This window comes from Equus caballus, chromosome 6 (genome assembly GCF_041296265.1).
Source record: "Equus caballus isolate H_3958 breed thoroughbred chromosome 6, TB-T2T, whole genome shotgun sequence".
NCBI classification, from domain to species: Eukaryota; Metazoa; Chordata; class Mammalia; order Perissodactyla; family Equidae; genus Equus; species Equus caballus.
In genome coordinates, this window is record NC_091689.1 from 854,256 (window position 1) to 874,274 (window position 20,019).

The following is a 20,019-nucleotide window of genomic DNA, read 5'->3' on the forward strand; positions in this document are numbered from 1 at the left end:
AATTATTTTAAACTTGACTTGTTCTTAGAACTCTATTTGCTATAAAAACGCTTGCAATATATCCTTTAAAAAAATGCCAAAGAGGAGAAATTAGCTGGTGATCTTGAAAGGATTAGGAAATCACTACAGCTGAAGGCCCAGGTGAATAGAGAGTCAAAATGAGAAACAGAACTACAGTTATTGAATAGGAAACTTCCATCAGGAAACTATTCTTGAACATAGTTCCCTCAAATCCAACAGACAGAACAGGTAAGCCTAAGGTTTATGTCTATCCTTCTATATTCACCTCCTACGATGTCACCACCAAATTGCATAAGGCATTAAACAACATTCATCACTCCTTAGCTTCCTCTCCCATCCTTGCACAACTCATACTTTCTGCTCCTTTGAATACCATACTACTTTGACATTCCTAAAACAGATCATGTTGTTTCATGCCTTCAAACCTTTAAGGAATGCCCTTTCCCAGTTTTATCAGTTCATCAAGCAAACTACTATCTATCCTCCAAACTCATACTGAGGCATCCCCTCTTTACTGATGTTTCATCTGATAACTAACCCTAAGAGTTAAGTATTCTCACTATGCCACTTCTGTATCTTATTAAAAACATATATCACTGTGCATATTACATTATACTGCAATTAACAATTTAAATGGTCTATCTCCCCTAGCAGAATACAAACTAATGATAGACAGAGCCTAAAACTTACTAATCTTTATTGATGTGCAGACCCCAGTGGGGTTGGGCTCACCACATGGTTCAAGGGTTCTGATTCCTCCCCTTCTCAGCTTTTTCTTTTCAGACCAATCACCATCAACCCTACAATATTATCTCCATTATGTCCACAGTTTAACCATGTAGGATACAGTTTCCCACACACAAAAAAGTTACAAATAGATATTTAGCAATATTTAGATTAAATAAGACTTCATGGGATTGCATGAGAACTCATTATATTATTGCTTCTATGGGAAATATACTCTGAGTTCCAAGCAAACAGCTTATAATCTTTTGGAAACAAATATCGTTAAGCTAGAAAAATCTCATTTTAAATTTCCCCTGGTTGGAATTAAAACAGTATTTAGCAGTGTAATCATTTGCTTAACTTTTATCCCCATTAGACTGTAAACCCTAAAAATTTAAGAACGCTGTAGGTTTTGTTCACTACTGTATGCCCTAAGCACATATTAGGTACCTAATAACTATGTGTGAAAGGAAAGAAGAGAAAGAGTGACGGAGAGAAGGCAGGCAGGCAAAAAAACAAGGAAGGAAAGAGAGGTGAATGGATTTTATTTAAAAATTGCTACAATATAACAACATAGCTTTACCTGCCATTTCTACTGAAATAACTCCCAACCTACATCTTCTTATAAACCTGCCTTCTCTAATATCTCACATTCCCATCTCTTTCAGGACATCTCAACATGAATACCTGATAGAAGTTGTAAATCAATGCGTGAGAAAGTAAGCAAATTTTTATCGAATTTCCTATAAAACAAGCACTTTTCTCCTTTCCTGGAAACAGCAGGTCAAGGACTATGAGAGGAGATGGTGCTGATGGTTACACAACTATGTATTTGTCAAAATTCAGTGAATTGTACAGTTAAAAATGTGTATTCTGAGAACAAGATAAAGACAAATCCATAATTAGACACCTGTTAGTAGAAACATATAGAACATCAGGGGCTGGACGGGTGGTGTAGTGATTAAGTTCACATGCTCTGGTTTGCAGCCTGGGGTTTGCAGGTTCAGATCCCAGGCACAGACCTACACACCACTCATCAAGCCATGCTGTGGTGATCTCCCATATACAAAATAGACGAAGACTGGCACAAATGTTAGCTCAGGGAAAATCTTCCTCAAAAAGAGAAAAAACGTATCTAGAATATCAAATAAACAAGAAAAATTTAAAGTTGCCAGATAGAAAAGACAGAGTACTTACACAGGAAAAACAATTACATTGACAGTAGACTGCTCATCAGTATCAAAGACGACAATGACACAGGGTCTTTACAGGACTAAGGGAAGAAAACTATCAAATCAGAATTTTATATCAAATAAAATTATCATTGAAGAGTGAGGGTAAAATAAAGGTATTTTGAGACATACAAAGACAAAGAGAGTTCGTATTTTGAGACGTACAAAGACAGAGAGTTCAAATGTTTGGAGTTTAATGTCAAAACTACTAAAGAATGTACTTCAGCAGGAAGTAAACCAAGAGAGAAAAGGTAATACAGCAGAGTGCAAACACTTCCCAGTATCCATTTTCCTCTCCTTTTTACAACAAGACCCCAGCCCCACTGGAGTTTTAGTTCTGCATACACCTTCTCAGTGAGAGACTGTATTACTCAGCCTTCATTCCCCTCTGTCTAGTTGTAGCCGTGAGGGTGAATCTGGGCCAATGGAGTGTGAGACAACATAGTGCAACTTCCAAGTCACCTCAAAGACAAACCCTGCTGCACTTCTCTTCTCACTTCCCAAGGGCTGGAGTGAGGAGATGACGACACCCTGTCCAACAGTGCAGTCAGCACATCCTAGAGGACAGTGGAGCATCAAGATAGAAGGAACCTGAGTCCTTGAATGACCCTGTACAACCAAGTTGCTCCACCAGCCTGTACTCACCCCTCCCACTTTTGAAACGTTATGTACCTTTATAAAGCCACTATATTTGGGGGTTTCTTTGTTACAGAAGCTTAACCCACAACCTAATTTTATAGGTAGAACACAGAAGAATAGTAAGCCCATTTTTTTATGAAATCTGTTAGAAATGTAATTTATTGAGTGTAAAAAGAAAAAAACCTAGATTGGAGTAGATATATTCAATGAGTAGTTAAAAAGTATTAAGATCCATGTATTAAGTTAAAAAAAAAGTACAAAAATATAGAGTACTTTTAGTCATTGTTAGAATTACTTCTAGTTAAGGAAGTATGTTAAAAATTAAGAGTAATGACAAAGGATGAAACTATAATATATAGCTTCAAAACCAGCAGAGGAAAAAGAAAGAAATAAAACAAATTCTACCAATCCAACAAAAGAGAGGTGAAAAACAAGACACAAATACAAAGAGAGTAGAATAAGGGCAAATAAAAAATAAAGCTAATCAGAGTGGATTTTTCAAATCTAGCTATATGTACCTTATGAAAGAAACACCTAGAATAATCAAAAATTTACATCTACCAAACAGCATTACTTCAAAATGTAAGAAGCAAAAACTAACACAATTTCTAGAAGAAACTGAAAAATTCACAATGATGGGGGAAAATTTTAACAAATCTGTATCAGAAATTGAAAGATCTGGATGTATAAAGATATAGCAGGTATATACAACAAAGCTAACCAGTTTAATTTAATAAACAGAGAATTCTATAATCAACAAATAAAGACTATACATTCTTTTCTATTATATATTGAGCATTTACAAAATTTGATTAGTAGTTGATCACAAAAAATGAAATCCACACAAGCTAATTAGTTCACAGACTACAATGTACTTAAATGATAAATTAGAAAAAAAAAAGTTTCATGAGTTCAGAAATACAGAGATGTACTATTAAATAACTCTTGGATTAAAAAGACAATCACATTGGAAACCTAAAAATATTAAGAGCAGAACAACAATGAAAGAATTAAATACATGGTATATACTCAAAGTGATACTTGAGTATGAACTGAAAATAAGAGTTATAAGATCAAAAAGCTAAAACAGTAACAGCAGTAATGGTATGGTAAATCCAATGAAAATGAAACAAAAAATAAAAGAAGAAAAAATAACGAATTAGAAAACAGGGAAAAGGTAGATCAATGAAATAAAAAATTTGTTGTGGGATGAAAAGACTAAGAAAATAGACACAAAATTTTTGAAAAACAACATGGGGGACTTTCGTATTAAAAGCAAACTTATTATAAAGCTATATAATCAAGCTAGATATATAGATTAGTAAGTCCAGTAATGACTCATCCATATGTGGAAACTCAATACATGACTAAAGTTATTTTAAAGCAGAAAGTGAACTAAACAACATGCTACTGAACAAACAATGGATTATTGAAGAAATTAAAGAAGAAATCAAATATTATCTGGAGACAAATGAAAATGAAAACACGCCATACCAACACATTTGGGAAGCAGCAAAAGCAGTCCTAAGAGGGAAATTCATTGCAATACAGGCTCACCTCACTAAACAAGAAAAATCTCACATAAGCAACCTCAAACGACACCTAACAGAATTAGAAAAAGAAGAACAAACAAAGCTCAAAGTCAGTAGAAGGAGGGAAATAATAAAATTAGAGCAGAAATAAACAATATTGAAACAAAAAAGACAGTAGAAAGGATCAATGAAACAAAGAGTTGGTTCTTTGAAAAAATTAACAAAATTGACAAACCCTTAGCCAGACTAAGAAAAAAAGAGAGAAATCTCAAATAAATAAAATTAGAAATGAGAGAGGAGAAATCACAACGGATACCAAAGAAATACAAGGGATCATAAGAGAATACTATGAAAAACTATATGCCAATAAATCGAACAACCTAGAAGAAATGGACAAATTCCTAGACTCTTACAACCTCCCCAAACTGAATCAGGAAGAAATAGAGAATCTGAATAGACCAATCACAAGTAAAGAAATAGAAACAGTAATCAAAAACCTCCCCAAAAATAAGAGTCCAGGACCAGATGGGTTCTCTGGAGAATTCTACCAAACATTCAAAGAAGATTTAATACCTAAAGCAGAAAGTGAAGATGAACTACTATAATTTATAAAAAGGTGCTGGGCTGACTAGCCACATGGAAGAGAAAGTTAGGTCATCACCTCACAACAAATACAGAACTAAGTATCAGAGGTAGGATTTCGTAAACAAGACAGAGAAAAACACAACCCATAAAGGAAAACATTAATCCATATAATTACATTGAAGTTAAAATCTCTGTGCAAAAATAGCTATGCTAAAAAATGAAAAGACAAGCTACAACATGAGGTTTGTACTACTTATAACTGACTATGAATAGTATCCAAAATTTAAAAAGAATTCACACACACACCACTACCACCACCCCAAAAAAAGAGTGAAAGAGATACGTTAATTCTTAGACAAAAACAATTTGATGGTCAATTACACTGAAGCCCAATCTCACTATATTCAGGAAGAATTAAATTAAAACAGTAATAAAATAGTATTTCACACCCATTATACTAGAAAAATGAAAAAGTCAGAAAATATAAAATGTTGGCAAGGATGTGGAGAAACAGGAGCACTGCCATACTGACCACGCAATCACATCAGTGAGTATAAGAAAACTGGAGACAGCCAGGCCTGAAATCCAGCATTTCCAATTTTAGCCATTTACCCAAGAGAAGCTCTCCACGGTTTCACAAAAAGACACGTAAAAGATAGTCACTGCATTCCTGTTTTTACTGACAGAAAAATTGAAACAATGTACATGTCTATCAATAGAAAAATAGGAGAAGAAATGAACATTCCATTGTATTCATACAATTCCATTTCATTCACACAATTAAATAACACACAGGAAGTATAAAAATGTAGATATGCTACATATACTCTATACATTTTACTTATTTTATTTAGTTCCTCTTTTCCACGTGGCTGGTCAGCCCAGCACCTTTCTATAAAGTACAGCAGCTCAGCTTCACCTTCTGCAGCATTATGTGAAGTACTATACAAGTACTTCAGCTGTACAGGACATGCTTTATTATTATTCTAAAAACTAAACCCAAACTAGGAAAAATTTAACATTCGATACATTTGGGGGTGGGTACACAGGTATTCACTGTATTGCTTTCTAGCAGTTTTATATGTGTTCATAATTTTTATTGAAGCAAAACAAAAAAACTCTAAGGAGATCCCAATAAGGTACACCCAGAATTCCACACATATGTTAAAATAAATGTCAAGAAAGTAGGGGTTTATAAAGATATATATATCATTTCTATTAACTGGAATTCAATAAAGAAGTTCTGAACTGCTAAAGTATGATAAAATGATCGTGATAAATACAAAGGCATTACAAAGATAGCTTCAACTTACAGCAATTAATATATCAAAAATCTTAACATTAACTACATTCGTATAAAGCCTTGTCACAACTATTTTGTGTGGAGAGCTGAGTAGAAACTAAAACAGTAATAACTTTTTTAAAAATAGAAGAACACAGACAATACCTTGGAGGCACGAATCTGCCTGTGAACATCCGTTAGCTGTTGGATTTTGTATTCTAGTTCGGAAATCTGGGCTTGAAGCCACGTCCATCGGCTGCCAACTCTTGCTCTGTCTACAAGCCACTTCCATTCAGTACTACAGTTACTGTGAACAAGACAAACGCCATTAGTCAAAGCACAAAGGCAATCAAGTTTTCAGAGACTGCTTAGTACCTTCCTTGACTCCTGTCATACAATCCCAAAGTCCTTTACAAAACACCTAATTACATGAAAGAAGAATGGCATATCAACTTCTTATAAACGAAAAAGATTTAATTTCTTTATGTTTCTGCCCCACAAACACCTGTTTTTATTCAACATCCAGTAGTAGGATAATCTCCTTTGCTACTTAATACTTTATTAATGCTCAAGGGCTGAAATAGGAGTGGGCCAGCAAAGGAAAGGAAACAAGAACGAAAATATTAACACCATGTAAACTGTTACAAAGCTTTTCACGTAAGCAGATGTCAAGTATCTGACAAGTCATTTGAACTGTGCTAGATTTAAATCCATGTTACAAACCAGAGTACTCAATTTTACTATATGTAATTTGTGTTGTTATAACAGGAATCACTATTACCTAATTAAATACTTAAAATAAATTTAAAGAAATTGTTAAAAATGATCAACAATATGAATGCTCTGCTACTTTTCAAATAAGTGTAACAAATACATACGACTTGAGATGTTTATTAAGATAAACAGTAGGTTAAAAATCTGATTCCCAGAATTCACAGCCCAGAGATGACAAAGAATTTTTATCAAGCATTTCCTTCATGCATGTTTGAAAATAAGGGTTGAACCCTATCTCCTCTATCTTTTGGCAAGAGCACTGCTCTAATCTATATTTTGTGAGATTATAAATTAATTACTTGAAGAAAATATTCCAACCACTCCAACTAGAAAACAATTAGAGTGTGTGTGTGCGTGCATGTGTGTTTGGGATAATTAATTAGGCTTCAGATTGCCAAGGAAAAACGTGACAGAAACAGAAGGTATAACTGAGGGGCAAGAACTATTTAATAGCAAAACACAAACTTCATGAAAAATGCCTAAAAACTGCATTTATTGTCAAAACCCATAAAACCCACCAAGAGTGAACCTTAATGTAAACTGTGGACTTTGAGTGGTAATGACGTGTCAGTGCAGGTCCACAGATGGTTACAAATGCACTACTCTGGGACAGTATATGGACAGTGGGGGAGGTTATATTGTGTAGGGACAGAGGTATATGGGAACTCTATTTTTTGTTCAATTTTGCTACGAACCTAAAATGCTCTAAAAAATAAAGTTTATCAATTTTTACACATTTAATCATAATGGAATGCCTTTCATATAACTTTAGCCAGAGAAAACATTTATTCTAAGAGATCATTTTTGTCAGAGAAACAGAATACAATTATTGTAACTTTACTATACGGAATTTTTTCATTATAAAAGGATTTTAAATTACAGCAGCATTCCCCAAAGGCTAGTCTAATTGTATACAATGTGATTGAGGAAACCTTCATATAAATTAGGACTTCTCTTGTATATTATTTATTCAGTTTATAGTCATTATTGCGATTTTGTAAATTTGACACTTTTAAATCATATTTTCTTAACTATGGACAAAAGAGAATGCCTATTCAAAATATACTATTCATAGGTAATATTTAATAACACTAACTGCCAATCACGAAATTAGTGAGCAAGGTAAGGGCCATATCACGCAGCACTTGCACAAGTCAGAGCAAAGTGCTGGATTTTATGCAAAAAGGAAATTATTAACAAGGTGGTAACAAAAGTATTTTTTTCCAAGCACTCTGGTTACTAGGTAGAAAAAGCACTGTAGTGGGGGCATTAGAGGAAATAAGAGAATCAATTAGAATGCAACTATAATAACACGGATGTGGTACAGATAATTGTGACCTCCAAATATGTCACGTGCTGTCCTACTTTTCTCAGCCTCTCTTGCACTTAGGTTGGAGCCATGTGACTAGTTTTGGCCAATGGGCTGTGAACAAAAGTGACCAAGTCATCTCCAGTCCACCTGACAACGTTCAAACCACTAGTGCAGATAAGACAGCTCCAAGACGAAGGAGGACCACAGCCCAAACCACATTGTAATCCTTTGCTGGGTTCAACTACTGAGATTAGGAGGTTAATTTGTTACTCTAACAAGAGCCTGTTCTGACAAAAACACTGAATAAAAGATGAAAATGGCCTGGACTGGGAAGGGAGTGGGAGATAAAGAAGAGATGAAGATAAAAGGACTGATTCAAGGTTCATTTTAGAGTTGATAGGATTTGCAGAAGTACAGCATGGGAGTAAGTATGGGGAAATCAAAGATAATCTTAAACATTCTTTCATTAAATTTTATTTCAGTTGAAAAATTTCCCTATAACATTGCAATTTTGCTTGGTTATCAAACTGATGATTAGCCAATGGTCAAATATAATAAAAAGATAAATTTTATGGAGTTCATGTCATTGTACTTCTAGTTCAAATATTCTGATACTAAAATTAAGTTTACAAAAATCACTTATGTCCATACACTACATTAAATTATACTAACATAGAAAAATAGTAATATCAGATTAAATTTAAGTAAACTAAATAAAGCTGGGGCTTTGTGACATGTGAAATTAATTTTCCTACATTTTAATAGGAGTGAATAAAATCTGTTTGCTATGCTTAAAAGTGATAAGCATTTCCACCAAAAATGCTCCCTTGCCTGAAAACATGTTTTTCCTAAAAATAATTATAGTTGTAAACATCTTACAGATAAGCATATGGCTGTCTCACTCTAACAAGATTAACACCTGTTGTAGCCCAAAGACAAAACATGCTTTATGTAAACAACTTACATAACCAATGATGCAATGGCTTATCTAACTTAGAGTGTAACCAATCAGAACATAGCTGTGGCAACAACAAACCAGTAAGAATACGAGGCATACCCAGAGTATAAGCGTGGACTGCCAGGCCACTCAGAACATTGGCTCCCTGCACCTATCTGCGGTGTGTTGAACTGACCACAGACCACCACATGCTGATCACACAGTGGGGCTCCTACTTCCAGTAAAGATCAGGGCAGAGGCACCTATGAGTGGAACCTGGGCAGTGAGACCAGTCAGTCTCCAGAAAGCTGGCAAATGCCTTCAATCTCCACCCTTGCTTGTTTGCAGTCACCACTTAACTTGCTGAAGGAAGCAGGTACCAGCTGTGTAAACCAAGTGGTTTTCAGTAGTTTCTGTGGTACTACCTTCTTGTCAACATCACGGATCCACATCCCTGTATGACTGTGATGTGTATTTCCACAGAATGAGGCAGAGCTTTCTAAGATTACATCTTAAGTTACCAAGACTTAAAGAGGGACCTGTATAAATTTTTTGCCTTTAATGTAAAGATTTTGTTAGCTTACTAATAACAACGAATTAACTATGATAAAAAAATCAAAAAAGAAGATCCAATTGTGAAAAATGGCAATCTCAAGAAAAATAAGGTTTGTCCCAGGAAAAAGACATTAAATTAGTCCAAACTTCTCCACTAGTGTTTGCTAACCTAGGAAGAGCTTATACTTCCCTAGAATTTGATTCATTTAGACGAGGGGTTGGCAAACTTTTTCTGTAAAGAGGCAGATAGTAAATATTTTAGGCTTTGTGGGCCACATGGTCTCTTTAATAACTACTCAACTCTGCCATTATCGCTTTAAAGAACAGTCATAAATGAATGGATGTGACCGTGTTCCAATAAAACCTTGTTTACAGAAACAGGCAATGGGCCAGATTTGGTCCATGTGCCATAGTTTTCAACCCCTGATGTAAAGCACGTTTTCATATGCTTCCTATGCTTCTCAGGGGATTATGACTTCCCTGATGAAGTGTCTGTTCAAATCTTTTGCTCATATTTAATTGGGTTATCTTCTTATTGATACAAGACCCACGTCAGACTGTATGTATTGGAAATACTTACAGTTCCCAGTCTGCAGCTTGCCTTTCACTTTCCTAATGGTGTCTTTGGAGCAGCAAGAGTCTAATTTTGATGAAGCCCAATTTATCAAACTTTTCCTTAATGGATACTTCTTTTTATGTCCTAAGAAATCTTTGCCTAACACAAAGTCATAAAGATTTATTCACGTTTCTAAAATTTCAAGAAGTTTTAGTGTTTTAGTTTTTAGATCTATAATCCTATTCAAGTTAATTTCTGTGTATGGTGTGAAGTAAAAGCCCTGATTCAATTTCTTCTGAAAGATATCTAGACCTGATCACTTGTTAAAGATTCTATTATCCTTTAATAGAAAAAAAAACTATCCTTGAATAGATAAGATTATCTTTTTGAATATATATTTGAAATACTGTATTTATTATACATAGACACATATATATAGAATACATATATGTTGACATATAGATAGGATATCTAACTATGTCAACACCTTAACGCAATACCACACTATTATTGCAGTTTAGAGTAATTCTTAAAATCCAGTAGTGTAAATTCTCCAACTTTATTCTTTCTCAATATTGTTTTGACCATTTTAGATTTGAGAATTAGTTTGTCAATCTCTACCAAAAAAAAAAAAAAAAAGACAAAAAAGTAGCAGCATTTTTATTAGGATTGCACTGAACCTACAGATCTATGGGTGGAAAGTTAACACTTTAACACTGAATCTTCCAATCAATGTATAAGGTATTATTTCTCTATTTACATACTGTTAATTTTTCTCATCTATGTTTTGTACAGTTATTAAAATGTATCTCTATGTGTTTCATGTTTGTGGGTGCTAGTATAAAGCATCCATAAATTGTTTGGATGCTAGTATGTAACATCCATAAATTGTCTGGATGCTAGTATATAAAAATACAATTCATTTTTGTAGGGTGACATGACCCTGTTAAATTCATTTGGGAATTTTAGTAGCTTCCTCATAGAATCCTTAGGATTTTCTATGTATATTATCATGTCAACTGCAAATAAAAAGTTTTATTTATTTATTTTTAATCTGGATGCCTTTAACTATTTTTCTTACCTCACTGCACTGGCTAGGAATTCCAGTATAATGTTAATTATAAGCCTGTGAGTGGACATCTTTACCTTCTTTCTGATCTTATGGAGAACGCATTCAGTCTCGCATCATTAAATGTAACGTTAGCTACATATTTTTTGTAAATGTCCTTTATCAGATTGAAGAAGTCTATCCTGGGTTTGTTCTAAGTTTTTATCACAAGTGGGTGTGAATCTTGTGCAGTGTTTTTTCGGTGTCTATGGAAATTATCATATGTTCTTTCTCCTTTTTTCTTTGATTTTTGAATGTTAAATCAACATTGCTTCCTGGTATAAACCCCTTTGGTCACAATGTGTTAGCTTTTTTATATTTTGCTAGACTCTATTTGCTATTTCACTAGGGATATCTTGCATCTACAGTCAAAGGAGATATTGATCTGCTATTTTCTTGTAATGTCTTTGTCTGATTTTGCAATCAACCTAGCGCTGGCCTCATAAAATGAGTCAAGAAGTGTTCCCTCCTCTGTCTATGTTTTGAAGGAGTTAGTGTAGGGTTGCTATTGTTTATTTCTTAAGTTTCAATAAAATTAACCACTGAAGCCATCTGGGCCCGGAGTTTCCTATGAGAGAAAGTTTTTAATTATTATCTTGATTTCTCTAATATAAAGTTTTTCAGGTTTTTTATTTCTCCTTGTGTCACTTTTGGTCATTTGTGTCTTTCAAGCACTAAGTCTATTTCATCTAAGTTGCTGAACTTATTAGCATGAAATTGCTCATCATATTCCCTGATTATTCTATTAATGCCTATAACATTTATAAGCATTATAATGCTTTTATTGTGATGCTTTTATTTCCTGCTATTAATAATTCTTTTCCTGATCAATCTAGCTAGAAGTTTGTCAACTTAATCTTTTCAAAGAACGAGCTTTTGGTTTCACTGATTCTATTGCCTTTGTGTTTTATATTTCATTGGTTTCACTCTTTATCATTTTTTCCTTCTTCTTGGTTTGAGTTGTTTTGTTTTGTTTTTTTGGTGAGGAAGATTGGCCCTGAGCTAACACCTGTTGCCAATCTTCCTCTTTTTGCTTGAAGAAGATTGTCCCTGAGCTAACATCTGTGCCAGTCTTCCTCTATTTTGTATGTGGGATGGCTTGATGTGTGGTGTGTAGGTCCAGACCCAGGATCCTAACCTGTGAACCCTGGGCCACCGAAGTGGAGCGCACAAACTTCACCATTATACCACCAGGCCAGCCCCTAATTTGCTCACGTTTTTGTAGTTTCTTAAGGGGGAGACTGAGGCCACAGACTTTACACCTTTCCTCTTTTCTAATACAAGCATTTATAACCATAAGTTTTCACCTAAGCACCACTTCAGGATTCTAGCAGCTGCAGCCTGCAAAACTTTATACACGGTTTTCTCACTTTCATTCCATTCAAAACACTTGACAAACTGTCCTGTGATTTCTCCTTTGATCCAAGAGTTAGTCAGAAACGCACAGTTTAAAGTCCACAATTTCAGACCTACATATTAGCCATTTCTTACCACTTCTTCTTTCCTTTGTATAGATCTGACTTTTCAGTCAGTATCATTTACTTTCAGTCTGAAGATCATTTCTGATTTCTTGTAGTACATTACAGGTATACTGAAAGCAAATTTTCTCAGCTTTTGTTTACTTGGAAATGTTATTTTTGCCTTTGTTTTTTAAAATAATTTTGGATTGATTTTTTTCTTTTCTTTCAGCTTTTAAATTATCATTCCATTGTTCTCTGGCTTGCTTACCTTCTGATGGGAAGTGAGTAATGACTTTTTTCGTATCTTTGCCCCCCTACATAAAATGTCTCCCCCCCTTTACTGCTTTTAAGATTTTCTCTCTATCACTAGAACTTAATGATTTGAGTACAGTACACCTTGGTATGGTTTTCATTTTACGCTGCTTGTGATTTTTCAGCTTCTGGGATCCGTGGTTTTATGGTTTTCAGCAAATTTGGAAAATTCCTAATATTTTTTCTGTCTCCCCTGCCTTTTATATCTAGAACTCCAATTACATATATGTTAGAACTTTTTGTCCCTAGGTCAATGATGTTAGTTCATTTTCTTTTTGGTCTTTTTATCCTATGAGCTTCATCTTGGATAGTTTCTGTTGCTGTATGTTAAAATTTATTGGCTACTTCTGCATGTCTAGTCTCTTGTTAAGCAGAAGCAGTTTTCACTTTCGATATTGTACTTTTCCCCTGAAAATTCAGCGGTTTTTATTGTATTTTCAATTTCTCTCGTTAGTTTGTGTTTTCTTTTTAAGTACTTGAGCATATTTACAATATTTTAAAGTCTTTGCCAACTAATCTCATCATCTCTGTCATTTCTGTGTCTATTTCTATTGATGATTTTTATCTTCCTTCTTTGCATGACTAGTAGTTGGATATGTATGTCCACATGTGTATATGTGTGTATGTATATACACATATGTACTTATTACAGACACTATGAACACTATGTTGTTCAATCTTTGGATTTTATGGTCTTCCTTTAAAGAGTAATAAATTTTGTTTTAACAGATTATTAAATTACTCGCTGTTCAACTTCATTCTTTTCAGCTTGCGTTTAAGACCTGTTAGAGCAAGTATGGAGTAGCCACTTACTAGGGCTAACTCAGCCTTAATCTGGAAGTGTGACCTTTCTGGGGTCTCTACTGAATGCGCCAGATGTTCAACAAAGTCTCTCCACTTTGCTTATTCAGAATTCAAACATTTCTCAACCCTGTATTAGCAGTGGACATTACTCAGATTATAGCTTCCTAATAGTTCTTCGTCCTTATGGAGTGTCACCTGCACATGCACAGCTTGGCATTCAAAGAGGCCTCAGGAGGACCATGTGAAGATCTGTAGCTCTTTCTTTGCATGCATAGGTCCCTCCTCTTCTGTCTTCTCATCTACCAATACCAGCTATCTCAGCCTCCCCACTTTAATCTTTGTCTCAATCAAGCAAGACTACTGTGCTCTACTTGGCTTTCCTCTCCCTGCACCAGATAACAGAAAGTGACTCCAGGCAGAAAACAAGAGCAATCGCAATCATAGGGCTCATCTCATCTTTTTCTCTTTTCTCAGGAATCACTGAATCTCTGCCTTCTATTACCTTATGTCTATTTTCTGAAAACAGTGACTGTTTCATGTACTTTGTCCAGTTACTATTTTCTAGTTATTTACAACCAAAGAGCAAGTGTAGTAACTCCACTCCATTATGACTAAAACCAAAGAACTTTCACGTGCCTATGCATGATAGCAATCTACCCCTCACTTTCTCTTTCTCTAAAACAGTTTCTATTTTGTTTCTAAGATTTCATACTCAGAATTTCATTGCCTTTTAAAAAAACTATAGTTGCTTACTGGGCCAGAATCTTTAAAAAAAAAAAATCTTAAAAGTGATTCATGGATTCCTTTTTGGGGCATTCTTGGACTATTTCAAAGAAGCAGAGATATTTATCTATCCTGTATCACCTATCTACCTCTCAACCGTTCAGTAAGAAAAACAGTTAAATCATCTTTGAGCCACTATAGTTTTAAGTCTCTTTCTTACAACAAATTAGCCTTTATGCTAAATGTTACAAAAACTGTTATGACCAATAGGGTGGGCCATAAGAGAAATCCAAAACATGTGGTATTAACTTAGGGGTAGGATACCAAGCAGACAGGAAAGAAACATTATAGTTGGGGATCCTTTCTATACTATACTGTATATACTGTACTAGTAAAACATGATCATTTAAAAGACAGCCCAAGTGCCTGCCGAGACTATAGTTCTAGCAGAAGCAACTGGAAGAAGTCATAATGTTGTAATGTGTTGGCTGTTCCCTCTTTTAAGCCTTATATAAATGAATTTAGGCAAGAATTAGTCGGTTTACAAGCAGAGAAAAAAGAGAGCATAACTCTGCTTAGAGAAGCTCTCGGACTACAATCCACTTCTAACTTAATGGATAATCCAATAATACAGGGCCTTGAAGGATTAGAAAAGCCAACTGTTTCTCTACAGCTGACAACAAAGAAATGTATTCCAAGAATCTCTCTTAAGAGTTCTAAGCCACACAATGAGAGCCAGTCTAGAAGCAAAAATCAGATTAATTCTTACCCAAATTTACTGTTTCAGGTGCCCTCAAGGTAGCAGTCATTAAATTGAGGGAGAGTTGGATGGTCTGGGGAAAATAACCACTAAATTAACTAGACTGTAGGTTTAACAACTACGAACAAATGAGGTCTTTGGCAGTGATATTTTCAGGTTAAACTGACTCAAGGCAAACAGAATGGAAACCTCCATTTTTGAGGGAACTCTATCAGCAAAAAAAAGGCCACAAGCCTAACACGCTCTACCTGGGAAGCCCAAATCTGCACCAAAAGGAAGCAGGGTGAGAATGCAGTGCAGCCTCCAATAAAGACACACTCTGCAACACCCACTTCAGATATAACACAAAGGATAATGGATAAGGAATAATTCCCAAAGAGCATTCAGAGACTATGGAAGACAAAAGACAAAGGAACTTCACTCAGAAAGCAGAATTAGGATCTTACCAAGACCTTAACTCCACTTCCAAGCAAGAAGTTTTATTAATTATTGTTAGGACCAGGAGCTATCATGCATATCCCATTCTTCCATTTTCTGTGGGAGATTTTATTGTAGCTTTCCTGTCTCTACTCCAATATACATACAAGAAACAAGAAGGCAAGAAGGTTACAAAACTAGTCTATTAGTTTATAGTCACCATATCATAAGGAACCACATCTGGATCTGACAGAGAGGACTTTAGCCCATTCATTGAACGTGACTTTGAGCTGTAATCTTGAGGAACTGATGTGTTTTCTCTACAAGAAGGGAGTACAAGTGTATCCGGGTGGCCAAAGAGGCAAACCGAACAGACTGCTTATCTTCCCTCAATATCCATTCTCCTTTCTTTTTTGAAAATATAACCCCTTGACTTTTAGCTGGCAGCTGAGCTAGAGATTATATTTCCCAGCCTTACTTACAGTTATGTGTGCGTATGTAACTAAGTCCTTGACAATTAGATGTCAGCCAAAATAACGTGTGCAACATCTGAATCTTGGGTGTGGAAATCAGATGAAGTACTGGTCAATTTGCTTCAACAATGCAGGCAAGGGCAGCATCCTAGAGGACAGCAATGCCAACATGTCCTTGCAAAGCATTGTGAAGCATACCTAATGCCTGACTATTAAATGAGAGAAAAATAAATTCTACATATTCATGTTGAGGTCTTCTTGTTATGACAGCTTAGCACATACCCTAAGCAATGCACCCCTCCCTCAAAAATATTTTATGCCATTAGGGTCATTTAGCTTAACAAGTGTTTATTTAAAATGTTTACTGTCTTTAAGAAGATTAAACCTTATTGCCATAAAAGTTAATGTTAATATTCTACCTAGTTATAAACACACACAGAAGAAACAAACAAGCAAAAAAAAAAAAAAAAAGAAATAAAAAAACAGTTGTGAACTCTAGGAAAATCTGGCAAGTTAAAGGGTGAGGTTTAGGATGTCCAAGGACAATCTGAGACTGTTCCCAAAGGCAGTAGAAATGAAAGGGAACAAAAATAATCTTAATATATTGTGCAATTCTGCCTAGAACTCTGGCAGAACCCAGTGTGTCAAGTGCCTAATCTGAAATTTTCAGTGTTAGTTTAAAAGAATTCACAAATCAGATTGGCAAATGCAGTCTTGTTCTCCTATCATCTATCCCTGCACCCTGCCCCCAGCCAAAGAAAGGAAGAGAGAAAGAAAAACGGAGACATTAAGGCAGACTTATGTATTCTATCAACACTACCACCTTTCTCTTGTATGGAAAGAATCTTGAAACTTAATGGTCTGTTAAGTATAGTCTTAACTGTGTTTTTAAAATCCTTGCATAACACCAAACAGTGATAACTAGGGACATATAAGTAAAGGAAATAAATGAATTTTTAAACTAATCAAAATATATTTGCTAAAGGAACAGTTTGAAGTCATGAACTTCAGCAGTTCAATAAGCATTGCGTGTGTGTATGTGTTTGTACGTGGTGCCTCTTTTGTTCAGAAAGCCAAGCCCCCATGCAGTGTTTCCAACCTATACACTGCGCAAGGGCCCAACTGAAAGGCCAAGCAGGGCTAAAATCCAGCAGGAGTTGTGCACTCCAAATCTAACTCTGCTCAGAGGGAGGAGCCCTTTTTTCCACTGCACACAAATGGGCAAGTGATGGCCCTTCCAGTCACGATGATGGTACTGAACAGAAATGAGACAAAGGATGATTCGGCCACCGTTGTTACTCAAAAAGGTGACTACCACTAACCCAGAACTGAGGACAAGTGTTTCTGCTACAATATCGTATATGCATTCCTGAATAACCCCTGTTCTGCTAAAAAAAAAAAAAAAAAAGTAACTGAACTTATGAAAAAAACAGAGCCAGATGGCTCAAAATCTAAGAAAATTTTGAATCTGAGTTCTAATAAAACAGTAACAATCCTCATAAAAATATTAGTACAGTTAAATTTCCACTGGCATTTGTATTAAGAACAAGCCAGTCCACCCTTTACAGCTTCATATCATGGAGCTCGTGCTTCTTCCTTTGATGTGGCTCCTTGAAGACATTCACTTCTAATGGAAACCAGTTTAATAGAAATTTAAAATACTATTCAGATAGCCTTCTTCATCAATCAGTTTCTTTTTAACACAAGGGAATTATCTTCATAGCTTCTTCAATGAAACCTGCAACTTCCTCAGATCTTTTAACGTAGGGGCATAATATAGCAATATTTTAAGCCAATTAACCAGCGACTCACTGCACTATAGGAGAGTATTTTTACAGAATTTCCTGCATTTTTCTTATACCACTAAGACTTTCTCTTTAGTTGTGAAAAAGCTTACCCCTGATCATTTGAAAGCAGTAATGTGTTTGAAGTGGTTTGGAAAAACCCAAGCCAAATTCCACATTATATTGACATCTTTCTTCTAGCCGCCAAATTTTTAAAAGAAGTTTTTCAGCAAGAAAGAAAGCTATATAGGTCAGAAACTCAGATCTACATAAACAGAGGAAGAACACTGGGGAATAACTGAAGGTAAAATAACAACTTCTATTTTTCTTATTCTAAATGGAGCTAACAGATAACGGATTTAACTGTTCAAAATAATAATAACAATGTAACTGATTATGTATGTATGTGTGTACATGCTTATATATACCTATATATGCTTATGTATACATGTGAAATGAATAACAGAAGTGATACAAGGCACAGAAGGTAAGAATCATGGTTATTTTGGTAATGTAAGGTACTTGCAGTACCTGGGAAGAAGTATAGTGTTATCTGAAAGTAAACTTGGATTAGCTGTAAATGTATACCACAAACTCTAGGGTAACCAATAAAAAAAGTTTTTTAAAACAAGTATAATTGACATGCTAAGAAAGGAGAGAAATGAAATCATATAATATGTTCAATTAGAACCACAAAAGGCAGGAAAAGTATAGAAGACAAAAATAGGAGGAAAGAACAAGGGCAACAAACAGAAGAAAATGACAAATACGGTAGATATTAATCTACTACATTAATAATCACTTTAAACATCAATGGTTTAAACACATAATTAAAAGAGTGTTTGTCCGAGTGGATCAACAAACAAGACCCAACTATAAGAAATTGTCTATAAGAAATCCACTTTAAATATAAAGATACATACAGATTAAAAGTTAAGGGATGGAGAAAGTTACGCCATGCTAACACTAATTAAAAAAAAGCAGAAGTAGCCATATTAATTTCAGACAAAGCAGACTTCAGAGCTTTTAAAGTTATCACGGATAAAGAGGGCTATTACATATTAATAAAAGGGTCAACACTAGAACAAGATGACAATCCTTAACGTATATGTGTCTAACAAAAGAGCATCAAATGATGTAAGCCAAAAAATGACAGAACTGCAAGGAGAAATAGATGAATCCACTATTAAAGTTGGAGACTTTAACATTCCCTCTATCAGAAATGCATGGATCCAGAAGGCAGAAAATCAGCAAGAACATAGCTGAACTCAAAATCACCATTAACCTATAGCCTACTTCATCCAACTACAGCAGATTAAACATTCTTCTCAAGCTAACATGAAACAGTCACTAAAAGAGAACACATTCTGGGCCATAAAACACACTTTGAACAAGTTTAAGAAAACAGAAATCATATAATGTCTGTTCTCAGATCACAATGGAATTAAATTAAGAGTCAGTAACAGAAAAATTAAACAGAAAATTCCAAAACACCTGGAGATTAAACAACACACTTCTAAGTAATACAGGGGACAAAGAAGAAATCTCAAAAGGAATTTAAAAATACTATGAACTAAATGAAAATGCAAATGCAAGTCATGAAAACGAGTGGGACGCAGTAAAAACAGTGCTTACGGGGAAAAGCACAGAATTTATAGCACCAAATGCATAGATTAGAAAATAAGAAAGATTTAAAAATCAATCATGTAAGCTTCCACTTTAGGAAACTAAAAAAAGAGGAGCAAATTAAATCCAAAGTAAGTACAAAAAAAGAAAGAAAGAAAAATTACAGCAGACATCAATAAACTTGAAATCCTTTGGGAAAAATCAAGAAAATCAAGAATACCAAAAAGCGGTTCTTTGGGCCCAGCCCCGTAGCTGAGTGGTTAAGTTCTCACACTCCGCTTTGGCGGCCCAGGGTTTCGCCGGTTTGGATCCTAGGCACAGACCTAGCACCACTCATCAGGCCATGCTGAGGTGGCAACCCACATAGTACAAGCAGAAGAACCTACAACTGGAATATACAA

General features: G+C 35.0%; 1 protein-coding gene across 13 annotated transcripts in view; it reads right to left on the minus strand.

Annotated features, from left to right (window-relative positions):
* The window catches only part of KANSL1L (KAT8 regulatory NSL complex subunit 1 like), a 139,213-nt gene that overhangs the window by 86,370 nt on the left and 32,824 nt on the right, over positions 1–20,019 (minus strand). For all 13 annotated transcript variants that reach the window (XM_070270438.1, XM_023642246.2, XM_070270436.1 and 10 more), the window contains exon 3: positions 6,183–6,324. In XM_070270438.1, coding sequence (XP_070126539.1) covers positions 6,183–6,324 — 142 coding nt within the window. The remainder of the gene's footprint in view (positions 1–6,182; positions 6,325–20,019) is intronic.